The sequence below is a fragment of the Heteronotia binoei genome, chromosome 12, assembly GCF_032191835.1.
Source record: "Heteronotia binoei isolate CCM8104 ecotype False Entrance Well chromosome 12, APGP_CSIRO_Hbin_v1, whole genome shotgun sequence".
NCBI classification, from domain to species: Eukaryota; Metazoa; Chordata; class Lepidosauria; order Squamata; family Gekkonidae; genus Heteronotia; species Heteronotia binoei.
In genome coordinates, this window is record NC_083234.1 from 62,896,866 (window position 1) to 62,916,686 (window position 19,821).

Genomic DNA, 19,821 nt, shown 5'->3' on the forward strand with positions numbered 1-19,821 from the left:
AAATAGATGTGAGAGGGAGGAGAGTAGAGGTGGAAAGAAAGCAACTTAAACTTTAAATCCACTCTCCAAGCTGCCAGCTGGCTTGGCTTGGCAAAGAGATTTAAAGAGACAAATGCCTTTTCCAAGTCAGCCAACAGGGTGGTGGGGTCTTGGAGAGCCACACAATATGTGTGAAAGAGCCATGTGTGGTTCCCGAGCCACAGTTTGGCCACCCCTGGGTTAGACTGAGAGTGAGTGACTGGCCCAAGGTCACCCAGTGAGCTTCATGGCTGAAGTAAGAATTTGAATCCAGGTCTCTCCACTCTAAGTCTGATGCTATAAACATTGCACCACGCTGATTCTGCACTGTGCAGTAATAGACGTCATGTTGTGTGGTCCCCTGCCCCTGACACTGGCATCCAGTGATACAGAGCAATGATACAACATGGGTATCCCAAAATATAGGACCTTTTAAATAGATGAGGAAGGCCTTAATGATAATATAAAATAATCAACTATTCCTAAGGATTTTTCTTGAAGGATCTGGATCCATGTGACACTGTTAGTAGGGTTGTCAGTACTATGTTGGAAAATACCTGGAGGATTGGGTGTGTGTGTTTGGGAGAGGGTGGAGTTTAGAGAGGGGAGGGCATGATACAACACCATAGAGTCCACCCTTCAAAACAGCCATTTTCTCCAGGGAAGCTGATCTCTGCCAGCTAGAGATCAGTTGTAAAAGCAGGAGATCTCCAGGCCCCACCTGGAGGCTGGCAACCCTAACTGTTAGTAACCTTATAGCCCAGAGAATCCTCAGGCCTGCTCAGGAGAATTTTTGATCACTGCCTGATTCAGATAAAAATGCGTCCAGTTTAGATAAAATCTGAACTGTGTCTGCTTTAGATTAAAATTTTAAACATATCTACGGTTGCCAACTCTGGAAAGCAGCCATATTCTCCATGAGATGTGGGATAAATGTTTAAAATAAATAGTAAGTGAATGATTTTTGTAGTCTGGAGATCAGTTTTAATTTTGGGAGATCTCCAGTCCCCATTTTAAGAATAGCAATTCTTTAAAAAAAAAAGAGACTAGTTTAGCAGCTGGGAACATTCAAACTAAAACCTGTGATTGCTTTTTTGTTGAGGCGATCACCTGATTTATGCTTTCCCCTGACAAAAGCCCAGTTGTGTGTATTTTTAGAAATTATGTTGTAATTCTGGTGTGTAATGCTGAATTTAGCTAATCTGGGGCATGTGTCTATGTGAGGGCCCTCCCTCTGTTCCTTTGTGTGCTAAATGTAAACTGAATGTTGTGTTGGATCTTTTTAGTTCTTCCAGAATGTGTTTTCACATTATAGTTATCCCTGGCCATTTTTTAAAAACAAATACTTCTTTTCAGATGTAAACAGCAGTTGGAAATGATCTTTCCTGGTGGCATCTGTCAGAGGTCAAAGAGAGGGTGCAAGCGGCACAAAGCCAGGTTAGGCAGGCGCAGGGTGACGGTCCCACCTCTGCCTACGTCAGTTCTCCATAAACGGGATGTGAAATGTGATTTGCCTGGGATTATAAGGAGTCTCTTCAAGCTGCTTGTTTCTAAATGAGGATCTGATGTCTTCCTTCATTTGTCAGATTAGAGGCTTCTTACTGAGCAGGAGAGAGTTAGTGTACTGGCGCTTGACTCCAAGCGAGCCGCTGTCACGTCAAGCATGTTTTGCTGTGGATTCCTTCTGTTGTTTCCCTCTCCCTCCCTTTCATGTGTGGTGCAACCTGCCACAGGGTCATAACCTCCTGGCTCCCTACTCAACTGCAGTATATTTGCTTTGCCCGCCCTCAATAGGAATACGAACATTTTATTTATTCTGTTCTGGAATTTATCTCTGTAATGAAGTGCCGCTGCTCCTGAATTCTGATTTCACTAAGAACATTTCCAGAATCAGTTCCAGAACTGAAGTCTGCACATTTTGCTTCAGACTGTTTGTCTTGTTCTTTGTATTGCATTTTGTCTACTTCATTTGTATCCTGCTTTTCTCTCCCAAGCAATATTTTCTTCTTCTTTTGCTAGTTACAGTGATGCAGGCTTTTTTTTTTTTAGCAGAACACACAGGAATGCAGTTCTGGCTGGTTTGGCATTATGGGGTGTGGCCTAATATGCAAATGAGTTATTGCTGGAACTTTTGGGAACAATGGTGACACCAGGGGGTGTGGCCAAATGTGCAAATGAGTCCCTGCTGGGCTTTTTCTACAAAAAAAGCCATGGATCGTGTAGGTGTTTTGGGTAAAAAACTCGTGAAATGTTTCCTTGTCAATTTAAAATAAATAATTTAAATATTGTTGGGGAAGGACGGTGGCTCAGTGGTAGAGCATCTGCTTGGTAAGCAGAAGGTCCCAGGTTCAATCCCTGGCATCTCCATAAAAGGGTCCAGGCAAATAGGTGTGAAAAACCTCAGCTTGAGACCCTGGAGAGCCGCTGCCAGTCTGAGAAGACAATACTGACTTTGATGGACCAAGGGTCTGATTCAGTATAAGGCAGCTTCATATGTTCAAAGGGGGTAACTGTGTTGAAGACTGTACCATGTATAAGAACTGGGTTTTGTCCATTCTGCATATCTCACATCTAGCCCATCTAACACAATTAATTTGCAGCACAAAAGGCTGAGTTAATAGATAGATTATATTTGCCTGTGTGGGGTGGGTAATAACTTGTTATTTGAAGCACCAGTCCTTTCCAGTCTCAGGACAAAAGTTCTGCTATTTTCCAGCTGATATTGCTTCTGAGGAGACAAGTTATTTTGTCCTTATGTATGGCTTGAAGCCACGATGCATTGAATTGCAAACTTCATTTTTGGCTGATGAAGGTTTGGACACCAAAAGCAGTCCCCTGACTTTATCCTTCTACCACGTTTTGACTTTATTTGGCAACAACGTTGATGGAAGAAGATGACTTTTGTATTAGAGACTTTTAATTATTTGTATACAGCAAGACTGGATGTTTTCCTTTCAGCAAGATTTGGATGTTTCTCTTTAATTATATTGTATAAACCTCATTTAAAGTGCCACGCGGTCTGCTTCTATTTGCCTGTTGTTGTGAAACTGTGGTTCTTCATCGCTGCAACCTCTTGTTAAATGCTGGCAGATACTACAAGTTTGGTGGCATAGCCTGCTGCTGGCTTCTGCAAAGTCATTAGAGGTCAAATGTTGAATGTCCGTGCAATTGTAGAATATTCTTTGTAGGGGGGATAGTGGGTGGGGTTTCATTTGTAGGCTTTGCAGTAGGACCTTTAGTAGGATTGCCAGTTCCAAGCTAGAGAATTCCTGGAGATTTTGAAAGTGGAACCTGGGGAGGAATCTCATCAGGGTATAATGCCACTGAGCCCACCCACCAATGCAGCCATTTTCTCCAAGGGCTCTGTTGCTTGGAAATCAGCTATAAGTCCGGGAGATCGCTAGGTCCCACCTGGAGGTTGGCAACTAGCCTTTAATGACCTTTTTTTGCAGCACTGTATATTTATACAGGAGCCCGCGGTGCAGAGTGGTAAAGCTGCAGTACTGCAGTCCGAGCTGTCTGCTCACGACCTGAGTTTGATCCCAGCGGAAGCTGGATTCAGGTAGATGGCTCAAGGTTGACTCAGCCTTCCATTCTTCCAAGTTGGTAAAACAGCTTGCTGGGGGAAAAGTGTAGATGACTGGGGAAGGCAATGGCAAACCACCCCATAAAAAAGTCTGCCATGAAAACGTCATGATGCAACGTCATCCCAGAGTCTGAAACGACTGGTGTTTGCACAGGGGATCTTTCCTTTACCTTTTATATTTATTTTCATCTTTGCATCTCATGAAGACCTCTGTGGTTGTATTGTATAGATCTTTTTTCACTTTTTTCTGTATTTTAACTTAGGGAGGTGCTGTAAGCAGGAAAAAGGAGGGCAGTGGCAAAGGGCCAAGACCAATCTTTGGGTGAATGCTGCTGCTGAGTGTGAATTTGAATACTTTTTATTATATTATTTTTAAAAATATATTATTGTTACTGTTTTGCAGAAATTATGGCTGATGTGATAAAGAAGGTGAAGAAGAAGGGAGAATGGAAGGTAAGGCACTTCTTCTTGGGTGAAGGGTGAAAGTATAAAAATACGTGGGCCATGTCAGACTGAATTAAATAAGTCATCATAGTAGTGGCGTGGTCATGAGAATGTTCTCTTGTTGCTCCAACGTGACAGTGCTCAGCATCTATTGAGAACGGAAGGAGGCCATGTCAAGTGTAGTCTCGATATAGACACTGTCAAAATGCTTATCAGCAGGAGTGGAATTCTAGCAGGAGCTCCTTTGCATATTAGGCCACACACCCCTGATGCAGCCATCAGCTACATCAGGGATGTGTGGCCTCATATGCAAAGGAGCTCCTGCTAGAATTTCACCCCCGCTGATCACCACTTTAGGGGCCAGGAAGCAATTTTCTGCAGGCCAGTTTGGCCAGGGGTCCTGGAGGTTTTTTGCCATCTTCTGGGCATTGAGCAGGGGTTATTGAGTGAGTGTGTGTGTGTGTGTGTGTAGGGGAGGTATTTACAAAGTTCCTGCCTTATTCAGGGGGTTGATGACTCTGGAGGTCCCTTCCAACTTTATAATTCTGTGAAAATATTGAACCCCCCCTTCCTCCTCTTTCATTCAGGTGCTAGTGGTGGATCAGCTGAGCATGCGCATGCTCTCTTCCTGCTGCAAAATGACCGACATCATGACTGAGGGGATAACAAGTGAGTGGAGCAGTCAGGAACCTCCCCAGCCCTCTCCTAGCAACCAGCTGTATTTTATGTGTGTCTCTCCATTTCCCCTCTGGGGACATCATCAAAGGTGTTCTAAATGGATGCAGGGAAGAGAGAGAAGGATGTTCCCAGAACAGAAGCAAACTTCCCCCCCCCCTCAAAAGCTTAAGATTCTGGACCAAGAATTCTCTGCACATCATTGTGATTTATTAAATTGCTGGCCACACTTGCTGTATCGCTTGATTTATTTGCTGCATTCATTTATTTGCTGAGCCATTTAAGCCTAAACTACACCGTTGTGGATCTTCAGATTAGTGCCAAGAAATATGACCATCAGCACTGAGTGCAGGGCTTTTTAAAAGCAGGAATGCACAGGAACGCAATTCCGACAGGCTTGGCGTCAGGGGCTGTGGCCTAATATGCAAATAAGTTCCGACTGGGCTTTTTCCATTAAAAAACCCTACTTGGAACTATGCTGATGTCAGGGGTGAGTGGCCTAATATGCAAATGAGCTCCTTATGGGCTTTTTCTACCAAAAAAGCCATGGCTGAGTGTGTACATATCTCTGTGACACCAGACACAGAGATCCTGCTCTACTTTTTTTTGGGGGGGGGGGCCCACAGCACCTTGGCAGAGAAGCATTTCCTTAGCATGAGAGGGGGCATCGGGGTCTGCCTCTCCACCTTCTGCTGTTGATTGTTGATCTCAGAATCTGGAGGGGAGGGGGCCTTCTGCTTCTTGGCCCTCATGCTTAGATTCCTCTCACAGCTTGGGGAATGACAGCTGTGTGTAAGAGCCTGCATGATCAGAGTAGGATCTGAGAAAGTGAGGTTTGAATCCCCAGTCTGCCATAGAAACCTGCTGGATGACCTTGGGCCAGTCATAAGCCCTCAGCTCAATTACCTCACAGGGTTGTTGTGAGGGTAAAATGGAAGAGAAAAGAATGTCAGCCGCTTCAGATCCTGTGGGGAGAAATGTGAGATATAAATAAAGTAAGTAAATATGTGCGTGGTCCTTGTTTGCTGCATCCCGGCTGTTTTGAAGGGAGCCTAAGAGTGCGGGCAGATGCAGCACAGGCTGTGTGTGCTAAGGAAACATCCTCTGCACTGCAGCATTAGAGAGGAAATCTGGATTGTATTCCTGGTTTACACAGGGTGTGGTGAGATCAGCAGCAGTGTATGGCACCTTCAGTTTGGCCAGGCCCCAGGCTGAGAGAAAACCAAGATGGCAACACCGACTCCTGGTGGATGGGCCTTTTTAATTACCGTATTTTTCGCACCATAAGACGCACTTTTTCCTCCAAAAAAAGTGGGGGGAAAAGTGTGTGCGTCTTATGGAGCGAAGGTACCTTCCTGGGGGGGGGGGGCCATGCGCTGCCTCCGCCTCCGATCCCGGTGCTTCCCCCGCACCTGCCTGCCTGGCTCCAGCTTCTTCCAGCAAGCGCTGGGATCGCTCCACGCTGCCCCCACCGCAAACCCAGCGCTTCGCGAGCGCCAGCTGTGGAGGGGGCAGCGTGCTTCCTCCGTGCCTGTCTGCCTGGCTCCAGCTCTGACGCTTACAGCAAGCGCCAGGATCGCTCCCTCTGCCCTCTGATTCCGGCGAAGCACCTGTGGAGTGCCGGCTGTGGAGAGGGCAGCATGCTTCCTCCGTGCCTGTCTGCCTGGCTCCAGCTCTGATGCTTACAGCAAGCGCCGGGATCGGAGGGCAGAGGGAGCGATCCTGATGCTTGCTGTAAGCATCAGAGCTGGAGCCAGGCAGACAGGAACGGAGGAAGCATGCTGCCCCCTCTGCAGCCGGCGCTCGTGAAGCGCTGGGTTTGCGGTAGGGGCAGTGTGGAGCGATCCCAGCGCTTGCTGGAAGAAGCTGGAGCCAGGCAGGCAGGTGCGGGGGAAGCGCCAGGATTGGAGGCGGAGGCAGCGGATCGCCCCCCAGGAGGAAGGTGCGTCCTATCGTCCGGAGCGCCTTATGGTGTGAAAAATACGGGTAGTTGTTTTTCCCATAACTACTTGACATTGCCAAGCTCTGATTAGGGCAGCGGCAGGGAGGAGAGCAGTGGGTGAGAAAAGATATTCTTTTTTTTTTTTTAAAGATCTACTTTATTAAAGCTGAGATTAGAATTATGCAGCCAACAGTCAATACACATTAAATTAGTGTATGTAGAGTTACAGAGGTGTAAAGTCTCACACCAGCAAAATGTATTTGTAACAAAGAGTGATAATATTTTGTATCCTAGAAAAGCAATTTTAATAGCCATCTCTGTAGTTGTGCCCAACCTAGTGGTATAAAGTTTTTGTTTACCAAGTAATGTAGTGAGGGGCGCCATTTTTCAGTGAAGTTAGTTAGTGTAGAAAACCACAATGCTCTGTGGATTCTATCGGAAATATTCTCCATTATATATTGATTCCACAGTTTGCAAAAGCACAGAGATGGGCTAGGTGCGGCTTGGTTTTTCCATTTGATGGCAATTGAAGTTCTGGCAGCTATAGTCATTGTATCTATTAGGTCTTTGTTTCTTGTAGGATATGTTCCTTGAGGGATTATAGATCTAAGTGGAATGTCACACCCAGATATCAATTTAATTTGGAATAGTGCCTCCTTCCAGGGGAGGGACAGTGGCTTAGTGATAGAGCATCTGCTTGGTAAGCAGAAGTTCCCAGGTTCAGTCCCTGGCAGCTCCACTAAAAAAGGGTCCAGGCAAATAGGCATGAAAAACCTTAGCTTGAGACCCTGGAGAGCCACTGCCAGTCTGAGTAGACAATACTGACTTTGATGGACCGAGGTTTTGATTCAGCATAAGGCAGCTTCATATGTTCCAGAATTTCTGTGTTTTTCTACTGGACCACCAACAATGAATATATGTCCCAATCAATGTTCCCTCTAAGCTGCAGAGTCTTGTGAGCAAAAATTCTTCTTTGTGAGCTACTGGCATTCAAGTGGTGAGCTCCTGCATAAATTATTGTGCTCTGGGGTCATCCTTCCTGAGCTAAGACAAAAAGGTGTCAGCTGGAGGGGTAACAATCTATGAGCTAACTCACTAACTCAGCTTCGAGGGGACACTGGTCCCGATCTGTTTACAATCTTTCCAACTGTGAAGCTTTGGTAAGATTGCCAGCTCTTGATTGGAAAATACCTGGACATTGCCGGGGGTGGTGGTGGTGGAGCATGAGGAATCTAGAGTTTGGGGAGGGGAGGGAGCTCAGCAGCACGCAGTGCCATAAAACACTGTCCACCCTTCAAAGCAGCCATTTTCTCCAGAAGACCTGATCACTGTAGTCTGGAGATGAACTGTAAAAGTGAGAAATCTTCAGGCCACACCTGGAGGTTGGCAACCCTAACATTTGGGGAAGTTAATGACAGGCATTGGACTCTCCCGGCTTTTAACCTTATTGCCATAATCTGTATTTGCATTCTCCCCATCCAACCCGTTTGTGATTTCTTGTCCAGTTGTGGAAGATATCAACAAGCGCCGAGAGCCGCTTCCCAGTCTGGAGGCTGTGTACCTCATCACTCCATCGGATACGGTAGGTGTCTTGCCTATAAAGTGCAGTGCAAGAGAGGACAAAGGGCATGGCTATTGAATATGCCTGGAATCTAGGGGGTGCCTGTCATTTGGCCAGTTCAAGGGCGTCGGCTTCCTTGATGCTCTATACTTTGAGTCCAGTAAGATACAGATGGTGCGTAAGCCCCTAGAAACCATCTTGCCCTTGGTATGTGAAATACCATTTTGAATGCACATGTAAAACTCTCTGCAAGTGTGTGTGTGTGTGTGGGAGGAAACTCCCTTAGGGTGAGTGGCTCTACTCAGCCTGCTCCCTGCTGGACTAGGTTTCAATGTAAGAGGAGGGGGATGGCTTGCTGTACAGTGGGGACCATTCAAAACTATTGTTCCCCTGGTATAAAATGGTATGATCCAGTCTGCCATTCTGCTGCATGTATAGCCCAGGCTTTAAAGAATGGAAGTTGTTTCACTGAGGAGACAGGAAAGAGAGGCTATAAAAGAATGGTGCACTGTGCTGGATCTGTGACAGCACAGTTCACACATGCAAATCACTTGCTCGATGAGGGTCCCCGAAGGATCAGAACCAAAGTCCATTTTGTCCCTCCCCAGGGCATTTTTTGTAGAAGAAACTTCTTTGCATGTTAAGCCACACACCCCTGATGCAGCCAATCCTCCAAGAGTTTACAGGGCTCTTCTTACAGGACCTACTGTAAGCTCTTGGAGGATTGGCTACATTAGGGGTGTGTGGCCTAATATGAAAAGGAGCTCCTGCTACAAAAAAAAAAGCCCTGTCCCTCACCCTGTATTCCCACGATGACCTATCAGATGTGCCCAGAAACCAGGATGTCAAATCAATGGCCCTCTCTGCAGCTAGTACTCACAGATAGACTCTCTCCATACATGGGGCCTCTATTTTACTGCTGTGGCCTGCTATGACCCGCTCGTGAATCATCCAGCAGCAAAGGATGCTTTCTGCACTTGGATGCTTTTATTCATTGGTAGTCATGTGTGGAGTTAATCAATCAGGTAAAGCTTGTGCACTCAATCACTCGAGTTTGGCAAGAGTCCCATGAAGAATATATGAATGCTTCTTTCTATGTCTCGTAGTCTGTCCGCTCACTCATCAATGACTTCAAGGATCCTCCAGCTGCCAAATACCGGGCTGCCCACGTCTTCTTCACTGACTGTGAGTCTTCAGGGAATTGGGTTCCTTTATTGTTTCCACCCACTGTTGTCTTCTAGTTTTTGTTTTGTGATTGATGTTGGCATTGGGGGAAGTTATTCTGCTGATTTTGCTGCTGCAGATGAGATATCTAGGCATGTGCAGTAATAAAATGGGCAAAATAACTCACTGGCAATGTGGTTTTTACATGAAAGGGCAGGAGCCCTTCCTCCCACCCCACGGGCACCATTCTGAATCCATTTAGGCTGCCCTTTTTTAAAGCAGTCATTCTGTGCTGCTGTTCTGTGGCTGTGGGAGACACAGCAAAGTCATGTAAAGGAGTGAAGAAATGTATTGTGTAGTTTGCCTCTGGGAATGCCCCTTCCCAGGATTCACTTGTATTAAATTATTAATACAATTTCTAAGGGGTTTCAGACTCCTGTGAGCCACTTTTAGATGCCAATTTTGGCTGAAAAACTGGACAGAATGTAAATGAAATACATTTTAGTCTTTGAAGTGTGTGCGTTGTGTGTGTGGGGGGGGTATTTCTGAACTGTACAACTAGTGTAAGGTATGTTGTGTACTCCCCCATGTTATTTTCAGAGACACAACTCCACATATACATCCAAGAGAGAAGCTGAGCCAAGACCTTTCCTTCTGTGCTTGTTCACCACATGCCAAGAGATTTGCAGGTGTGGGGTTGGATTAAAAATGTGACTGCCTTCGCCTGCTGTCTGAAGTGGTACAGTCCAAACTTCTGCCTTCCTGTCTAAAGCAGCCCTTCTTATATTCCTCACAGTGCAATGGCTGCCATTATCGGGCAAATGTTTTGCCCACTGAAGTTACCTCACTTGCTACCAGCAGTCCTCACTGGAACTTTCTCCCGTAACATAGACATTATTGTTTAGCATTGCAATCTGTGGTTGGGTTTTCTTCTTGTACAGGGATACATTTATTCTACAATCTGGAAGGTGACCAGGGCTCCTGAGGGCTGGGTGGGAATGTCAGGGTCCACTTTACCCTTCTGTTGTCTTGAACAGCCATCCTAGAGAGGAAAAGGAGTTGTCTGTGCTTGTCCTTAGGTTTTAGTGTCTGGCCATTATTTCTTTTATTCTGTTTTGTATAATAAGCTGACTTGCCGAACAATATTCACAGAAAGGTAGGCTATGAATGTTTTTGAAAAAATAGAAGCTTTTAGAAATAGGAGGTGAAAATTGAAAAGGCATACAAAACACAAGCGGTAGATCCCCTTTTACTCCATGAGTAATTAAATTATGGAACTCCTTGCCAGTGAACCTAGTGATGGGCTGGGATTAGACAGATTCCTGGAGGTAGCTGTGTAGGTCTGAAGCAGCAGAAGTAGTGTGCATATTGGTCTTAAAGGTGCCACTGAACTCACACTTTGTTCTTGGAGGACAGGTTCATCAATGGCTATTAGCTGAGATGAACAAAGGGCTCCTCCACAGTCAGAGACAGTAAACCTACGTGGAGGCAACATCAGGGGAAGGCTTTGGTCTTTATGTCGTGTTGATTGGCCTGTCTGTTGGCCCTCCAGGGCTGCTGGTTGGCCACTGTGAGATAGAGGTCCAATTCAAGAAATATCTGGGGACTTTGGGGGTGGAGCCAGGAGACTTTGGGGGTGGAGCCAAGATCAAGGCTGTGACAAGCTTAATTGAACTCCAAAGGGAATTCTCACCATCACATTTAAAGGGATGGCACACCTTTTCAATTCCTTCCTTCCATAGGAAATAATGGATAGGAACACCTTCCTTTGGGGCTCATAGAATTGGACCCCTGGTCCAATCTTTTAGAAACTTGGGGGGTATTTTGGGGAGAGGCACTAGATGCTATACTGAAAATTTGGTGCCTCTACCCCAAAAAGCAGCCCCCCGCAGAGCCCCAGATACCCGCAGATCAATTCTCCATGATTTTCTATGGGAATAAATCTCCATAGGGAATAATAGAGTTCCTAGCAGACATTTCCCTCCCCTTCCCACTGCTTTCTGATGACCCTGAAGCGGGGGGGAGGGTCTCCAAACCGGGGGATCCCTTGCCCCCACCTGGGGATTGGCAACCCTAGGCAGAGGATGCTGGGCTGCATGGACCACTGGCCTGATCCAAGAGAGCTTTCATGTTCTTACAAGCGACTTTTAGCTTGTGTGTGTGTGTGGGGGGTAATCTTCCATGAGCTCTTTTCAGTCAATGGCAACATTTAGTAGACACCAACTGAATCTTCTGTTTCTCTGTGGATTTTGTCAAGGGTTTGGTGGCAGCAGTGGGGCATGTTCCTCATTATCCTAACCTGTCGTGGGAGCATCTCTCACAACTGTCGTGTTGTCGGGTTGACTCTCATGTTTCCTCCCTCCCCAGCATGCCCTGATGCGCTCTTCAACGAGCTGGTGAAATCCCGGGCAGCAAAAGTGATTAAGACACTGACAGAAATCAACATTGCTTTCCTCCCATATGAATCACAGGTGAGTCTGAGGGGGGGAGAGAGGGAGGGAGGGAGAGTGGTTGTGGGCAGGGGAGTCAGGATGGCTGGAGGCTGGTTGTTTCAGTCCAGGTCTGCCTGAACCCTGAAGTTGCTACTGATTTTCTGGCATGGTTTGTGAGGGTGCCCCCCCGCCCCAGATTGCAAGGAGAAGATGCAACAGAATATTATACGGGCCTTTTGGCCCCTCTTTTATCTATTTTGCCACATTAATTTATCTTTTGAATGGTCCCACTTTTTTGCAAACTTTTTTTCCTGGCTAGAATAAATATTTTACCACTCACGGAATTGTAAGAAGATATTGGATGTATATCCCACCCTATACTCTGAATCTCAGAGTCTCAAAGCGGTCACAGTTTCCTTTACCTTCTCCCCAACCACCACCAAACACCCTGTGAGGTGGGTGGGACTGAAAAGGCTTTCACAGCAGCTGCCCTTTCAAGGACAACCTCCACTAGAGCTATGGCTGACCCAAGGTGATACCAGCAGCTGCAAGTGGAGGAGTGGGGAATCAAACCCGGTTCTCCCGGATAAGAGTCCGTGCGCTTAACCACTATACCATACTAACTCTCTAGGTAGCTGTGAGGATATTAGCTGCCCCTACGGACTCTGCCTTTATCCTATTTCCTATTTATTGTCACCTGCGCTCTTCTAGAAGAGCCCATTCCATACTGCCTTTATTGAGCAGGTTTCTTTGCATGATTTCTGTTTGCCGTAACTTTTGGCTGGCAATGATAGGAGTGTAACTTTGGCTACAGCAGATTTCATATTTCATGCTCTTAGAATTAGGCAGGCACATGTGAACTCTGGGCTTAAGTACTAGAGGGACTATTGATTCGGTTTGTTTTGTCAAGGTGCCTTGGGGCACGCAGATGGTCTTATTTTGGCACAGGAACACAAACAGAATTATATACCAGGGCTGGGAATCCTAACTGGCTGTGGACCCTGTATTTGTCTGCGTCAAGCTTTTTGAAGAGAAAAAAGCGGACTTAAAGGGGTTAAGTCATAATTTGTAGTGAGAGAAAATTAACAGCTCTGCCATGAAGAAGCTGCTTTCCTGTTCTTCTTGTCTTCCTTGATTCTCACCCCCCTCCACACCCCGAGCTTATCCCCTGTTCTCTGCTTAGCTTTTCCTCTTCCGCTATTGGCTAGATCCTTGTCGCATCAACGTCCAGCGGGGGAGGGGAAGAGCTTTTTGACCATCTGCTGCATAATCGCCCACCTTTTGGGTTGGGGTGAGTGGTGGGTGGGGATTCTGACAGGGAGCAGATGGTGAGTGTTGCATGCAGAGTTCTAAATACCAAATGCTACAGGTTGCTTTTTTATCCTGCTGGCCAAAGCAAACACTCCCTCTTAATGCAAGCTTTTGTTGCTTGGAGCAAGCAATTCTAGTTGGAAGTGAGCAGAGGATGTAGCTCAGACTTGGGGTTGTTGTTCACAAAGCACAGTGCTGGATGTCCCAGGTTCCATTCCCAGTACCTTCTTTTAAAGCAGTTCAAGTGTCAAACTCCTATGTTACAAGGGCCAGATCTGACATAAATGTCACTTTGTTGGGCTGGGCCATGAGTGCCATAAAATTTAACATGAGGTACCTGAGCTATAAGATTTTAAAGGTGATTTCATATGTCCAATGGCAATAGCAGGCTTTGTCATGTTCTCAGGGTGCAGGCAGGCAGGAGTCCAAAGCCAGTCCACGAACAAAGTCCAGTCTCAATCAGCCTGCTCCCTGGGTGGCAGTGACTCTGCTAGAACTCAGGGCTGAGAGATCTGAAGCATCGGCATGCCTCATGTCTTCGCTCTGAAAGTTCTTTCCGGAGTCTGCTTCGAACTCTTGAGATGGGAGGAGGAGAGCTTGGAGGAGATTGATGGTCAACAGCTGACACTGGTGCCTGGAGAGTGATTGATGGGCCAGCTGCTGTTTGTTCAGCTGAGGAACTGGCTGGCAACTCTTCCAGGTCTGTTAACCCTTCCAGCTCCTCCTCTTCAGGACTCATGACAGGCTTTTGGATTCAGTGTGATATGCAGAGGGGTAGTAGGCATGGAGATACCAGTGTTGGTAATGAGACAAGAAAACTAGGTCTCAATTCCATCCAGGAAAATTCAGTCCAAGAGGATGCATGGAATAAATAGATACAAGTCTGACATTAGAAACCACAATATTCATTTGCTGACCTAAGGGTAGCAGTGCTCTTACAAAGGAATTTCAAAGGGAGATTAGAAAGAGGACTGCAGCTGATAATGCAGTTCAAGACAATACATCGTCCTCGACTGAACTGAGAGCTAGTTTTCCTGCCTCCTTATCCATGTGCTCTATTATCGTTTGGCATCTGAGATCACCGCACTTTCCAAGATATCAGGACCAATCCAGGTGTTTTAATTCCTAATAGCATCTTTTTGAAAGAAAAATCCAGATAGAAACAGAGAAATCTATTTTTTTTAAAAAAAACTTTTCAGAATAAGCCAAAGTATACATATTGCTTGTTAGAAGAATCCACCCACCCACCGAAGAAGAGGAAGTGTACTTGCACACAAAAGCTTATACCTGGAATAAAATGTTATTGGTATTGAAGCTGCTTTTCCTCTCTCTTTCCTTCCCAAAAGAGGAGCAACCAGAGAAGGAAGCAGAAGCACTCTCTCTCTCTCTCTGTGTGTGGGACAGAGAGAGAGGCTTATCTTTGTATCTCTCCCGCATGAAGCAGGAAGAGGCCATGGAGCTCTGTGTGTGTGAGAGAGAGAGGGAGGGAGGGAGGGAAGAAAAAGACAGAAAGCAAAGAGCCACTGAGGGAGCTGGGGGAAAAGCAAACTATCATGTGGCTGCAGAAGCAGCCTTGGGAAAGGAAGGAGAAGGAAATTGCTTGGGGTCTGGATTTGAACCTTGCGCAGGCTGGATGTGGCTGGTGGACCTCATGTTTGACACCCTGAGTTAAAGGATTTCAGGTAGGAGGGAAAAGGCCTTTCTCTGCCTGAGACTTCAGCGGCCAGTCAAAACAGATGCTATTTCATTATAACCTATATCCTGCCTTCCTCCCATCATTATAAGGTATACAGAAGTTGCCAAGGAGAACTCCCTTTCAAGCACTAACCAAACCTAGCAGGAGTTTGTATCTTCAGATCATACCCTGGGAGAATACTGTGCTAGATAGACTAATGGTAGGCAGCTGGAGAAGGGCGGTGATGCAGCACTCTCCTTGCATGTAGGGAGTTTGCAGGTGCTGGGAAGGATCTTTCTCTGCTCAAGACCCTGGAGAGTGATTGCCAAACAGATACAGACAGTATTCAATAGAGCAATGGTATAACTTGGTATAAGGCAGCTTCATGTGTTCCTAGCAAAATGAGAATCATGCAAAGGTCTACAAATTGGAGGCTAAACAATGGTGTGTGGTTGGGGGGGGGGTAGGTGACTTCCAAGTTTAAAAAATATGGTTTGTTTTAGGCTGGTCAGAGCCCTGTACCATTTAGGAATTAAGCTCTGGTATCCTCTAGTGGTCACCAAGTTAATTTTTTTTTTGGGAGGGGGGTCACCAAGTTAATTTTTTTGGTGAACAAGATGTTCCACCATGGGCCTAACTGGCAAAGAAGGATTCTGGCTGCTGTACCTCTTCCTTAGAGCATCTCGGCTTATTGTCTTTCCTCCTTATTTTTTGGACCCCATGTTAGGTTTACTCCCTGGACTCTGCCGACTCTTTCCAGAGCTTCTACAGCCCCCACAAAGCCCAGATGAAGAATCCCATCCTGGAGCGCCTGGCGGAGCAGATTGCAACCCTCTGTGCCACTCTGAAGGAATACCCTGCCGTTCGATATAGAGGGTATGTCAGGGACCAAAGAGTTACTGTTGTTAGCTGTGATCATGAACAGAAACCTCCGCATTCACATGCAGCCAGCCATTTGTTGGACAAATGGGAAGAGCATTATCTGCTTTTGCATTTTCTCTAGGGATTTTTGTCACCTTTGTTGGAAATGCAGAACCAACTGAATCTTGGTCAGACCCAGTGAAGCAGTTTGTTGCTCTTCAGATGTAGTGTACTTGTTGGGGCTGTTCGTTGCCTCCTAAGCATGATCTTAATGTGGACCAAGAAGTACTGCAAACTGGAGAAGCCGCAGAGGTCCTTTTAAGAAGAAGATATTGGATTTATATCCCGCCCTCCACTCCGAAGAGTCTCAGAGCGGCTCACAATCTCCTTTACCTTCCTCCCCCACAACAGACACCCTGTGAGGTGGGTGGGGCTGGAGAGGGCTCTCACAGCAGCTGCCCTTTCAAGGACAACCTCTGCCAGAGCTATGGCTGACCCAAGGCCATTCCAGCAGCTGTAAGTGGAGGAGTGGGGAATCAAACCCGGTTCTCCCAGATAAGAGTCCGCACACTTAACCACTACACCAAACAAAACAAAAAGAATAAGGGGGAAAGGCCCTAAAATCTAGCAACTAAGTAGGATTAAACAGTAATTTTTTTAAAAAATACATAAAGATAAGACAAAAATATAGCAGTGGTGTTTTATCTACACATAAGTTTCTATAAAGGTTTCCAGATATTGTCCATCAGCAGTTGCAGTGTCTATGCCATGCATTCCAATATTGATAGAATTCTGAGGTCTTCAGTCTGTTGATTTTATGGAGGTGGCCACCACAGAGGTCCTTAAACAGGGGTGCAATTCTAGTAGGAGCTCCTTTGCATATTAGGCCACACAACACTGATGTAGTCAATCCTCCAAGAGCTTTCAAGGCTCTTTTTTATAAGCCCTTGGAGGATTGGCTACATCAGGGGTGTGTGGCCTTATATGCAAAGGAGCTCCTGCTAGAATTCCACCCCTGCTTATATATCATTTATGTCCACTTCTGCAGAGACTACAAAGATAATGCCATGCTGGCCCAGCTGATCCAAGACAAACTGGATGCTTACAAGGCAGACGACCCTACTATGGGTGAGGTAAGTGGGGTTTTCCATGTGACTGAATGAATAGTAAATCTACCCGACTTGGTGGAACTCTCTGCCAGAAGACACCAGGGCCCTGCGGGATCTTTTACAATTCCACAGGGCTTGCAAAGCAGAGATGTTCCGCCAGGCTTCTGTTTTGAGGACAGCAATGGCTGCTGGGCTGGCACCCTCCTCTACTTAAGGGGGGAACTGCTCCCAATGCCTGGAAAGCAGAATTACAGCACACTATAAAGCAAGGAGCTTTTTGAGCAGGAACGCACAAGAACACAGTTTCGGCTGGCTTGGTGTCAAGGGATGTGGCCTAATAGGCAAATGAATTCATGCTGGGGGTTTTCTACAAAAAAGCCCTGTGTAAAACAATGGTGATGTCAGGGGGCATGGCCTAATATGCAAATGAGTTCCTTCTGGGCTTTTTCTTCCGAAAAAGCCCTGCCGTAAAGTATGTTCATTGAGTTGCAACTGTTTTAAATTACTGTTATTGATTTTATGTGTACCTTTTGTTGTACATCGCCTAAAGCCTGGGAATGGCTGGGATGAGGTGATTCATAAATTTAATTAATTTAATAATAATAAAAAAATAGTTTTCATTATCTTCAGAGCTTTGAAATTCATGTACCAGAAATTCCTTAATATCAATAAACTAGGAGGGTGATTTTGAACTAAATGTTGAGTCTGACATCTCTTGTGGTCTCTTTTTCATCATTTTAGTTACAGCAGAAAGATTCTTTACCCATATAACCAATACAAATCCTCAGGGGTCGTTTTGTAGACAAATAGGTGGTGGAGCTCATCTAGGGATTGTTATGCAGCTGCACCTACTATTCAGTGGACAAGGAGGTGGAAGAGGAAGAGGCCCTGGAAGGGCATTTCCCACCTGTTCCCTGGTGCAGAACATCAGTCTGGGTGGGGCTGTTTTTGGGCTTCCTTCTGTTTCCAGGGCGCTTGGGTAAGGAAGACGTAGTCTTGTGCAGATGCAGAACTGGGCCGTGGTGAACTCTAGGCCCGTTGGTGACTGGAGAAGCCTCCCTGTGACAAAATTCTCTCCCCACACTTCCACTTGACTGACCCTGGTAGCTGGCTGAAATTGAAGAGGCCCTGATAGGGTGTCTCTCACCTGTTCCCTGGTGCAGAGCACTACAGTTCCTGCATTCCAGGGGGGGCTGTTCTCTGGCTTCTTTCTTTTCCCAGGATGCTTGGGTAAGGAAGGCAACCTCTGAATATCAAAGCTAGGAGGGACATCAGAGTTATGTTAGCCTGGAGCTGGCTTATGTGTCAGGGCTTTTGCTGCAGAACCGTGGGAACGAAGGTTTTGTTAGAATTTTATAGGCAAGGAGAAATCACTAATGGCAGGTTTCACTGGGAAATGGAATTTAAACAGATTGTTTGGGTGCTATAGGCAAGTAATTAGAAAGAATGTTTAGAGGCTTGCATGTTGTTTTTTGTTGCCCACGTTCCTTTCTTTCCAGCACATGCAGTTTTTTTTTCTTCCATTGGTGGGGTGGTGGTGGTGGTGGTGGAGGAGAAACAGCTTGGATATGCAGGTAAACTTTTAGCAACAAAGTTACCGACAGGTAAAAAGTTAAGAATCCCCTCTTGTTAGCACCTTCTTCTCTTCCTTAGCTGCCATTTTGGGTTGTTGCTTCTGTAGATGCAGTTGGTAGGGGGGGAAAGCCTGGAAAATATTGGAAGAAAATGAACATTGTATATAGTTTGCCCCTTAATCTATTGTACAGTCTTCCAGATGATAAGAAACCAAGCCCGGGGGACCAAAAGGACAACAATCTGTCTCGTTTTTCTGTCTCCCCACTCCCCAGGGTCCGGATAAAGCTCGCTCCCAGCTCGTCATCTTGGACCGTGGTTTTGATCCCTCCTCACCAGTGCTGCATGAGCTGACATTCCAAGCTATGAGTTACGACCTGCTACCCATCGAGAATGATGTCTACAAGTAGGGGCCCGGCAATGCTGAGAATTGTGACGTTTTCTGTTTCTAATCTTTATGTCGATGTCATCTTGAGAACATTGTGCTGGAAGTGTGGGATGCGTAACTCCACATCGGATTCACTGGAATGGCCAGTGTGCGCACGTGCTCTGTCTCTCTCTTTCTGTCCTCTCTCTCTTTCTCTCTCTCTCTCTCTCTCTTTCTCTCTCTCTCTCTCTCTCTCTCTGTGTATAAGAGAGGCAGCAAATTAGCATCTGTAAGCAGGCATCCCTCAGGATGTGGTAGCAGCCTGTAGTTCAGATGGCTTTTTAAAAAGGAGGATTAGACAAATAATGGTATCCATAACTGTCGGAGAGCTAAATTCAGTGTCTCTTTGAAAATTGGTTGCTGGGGCAAACACTGGCAGAGAGTTGTTACCTTTGTGTTGTGTTTTCTGGGCACTGGGTTGTGTTTGTGGCTAACTTGTGTGAAACACGATGGTCGATTAATTAGTCTGGTGCACTTTTGGTTCATATGTTCTCATTGCTTGATGAAAAAGCATCCAGCAGATCTTGAAAATTATGTGATGGACTGTTCCCTCCACCCCCCCCCCCCGGCAGGTATGAGACAAGTGGCATTGGGGAGGCCCGTGTCAAAGAGGTTCTGCTGGATGAAGACGATGATCTCTGGGTGACCTTGCGCCACAAGCACATTGCCGAGGTGTCTCAGTAAGAACCCTTCTTCCTTCCCTTCTTTATGGATGACTGCACCTCTGAAGCTGCCTTGCAATCTGGGAAATGGTAATAGTTGTACCTAGGGCTTTTTTTGTAGCAGGAACTCCTTTGCATATTAGACCGCACACCCCTCTTATGTAGCCAGTCCTTCAAGAGCTTACAGTAAGCCCTGTAATAAGAGCCCTGTAAGCTCTTGGAGGATTGGCTACATAAGAGGGGTGTGCGGCCTAATATGCAAAGGAGTTCCTGCTACAAGAAAAGCCCTGGTTGTACCCATTCACTGTGCCCATTGTATAGTTGTGGCCCCCAGGCAATTGCCTGAAGGTGCCAATCCCTGAAGTTCTTTCTCATGAGGCAG

General features: G+C 46.1%; 1 protein-coding gene across 2 annotated transcripts in view; it reads left to right on the forward strand.

The window, feature by feature from the left end:
• The window catches only part of STXBP1 (syntaxin binding protein 1), a 61,207-nt gene that overhangs the window by 22,673 nt on the left and 18,713 nt on the right, over nucleotides 1-19,821 (forward strand). For both annotated transcript variants that reach the window (XM_060250753.1, XM_060250754.1), the window contains exons 2-10: nucleotides 4,008-4,057; nucleotides 4,636-4,717; nucleotides 8,171-8,247; nucleotides 9,333-9,411; nucleotides 11,758-11,861; nucleotides 15,536-15,684; nucleotides 16,718-16,802; nucleotides 18,626-18,756; nucleotides 19,350-19,457. In XM_060250753.1, coding sequence (XP_060106736.1) covers nucleotides 4,008-4,057; nucleotides 4,636-4,717; nucleotides 8,171-8,247; nucleotides 9,333-9,411; nucleotides 11,758-11,861; nucleotides 15,536-15,684; nucleotides 16,718-16,802; nucleotides 18,626-18,756; nucleotides 19,350-19,457 — 865 coding nt within the window. The remainder of the gene's footprint in view (nucleotides 1-4,007; nucleotides 4,058-4,635; nucleotides 4,718-8,170; nucleotides 8,248-9,332; nucleotides 9,412-11,757; nucleotides 11,862-15,535; nucleotides 15,685-16,717; nucleotides 16,803-18,625; nucleotides 18,757-19,349; nucleotides 19,458-19,821) is intronic.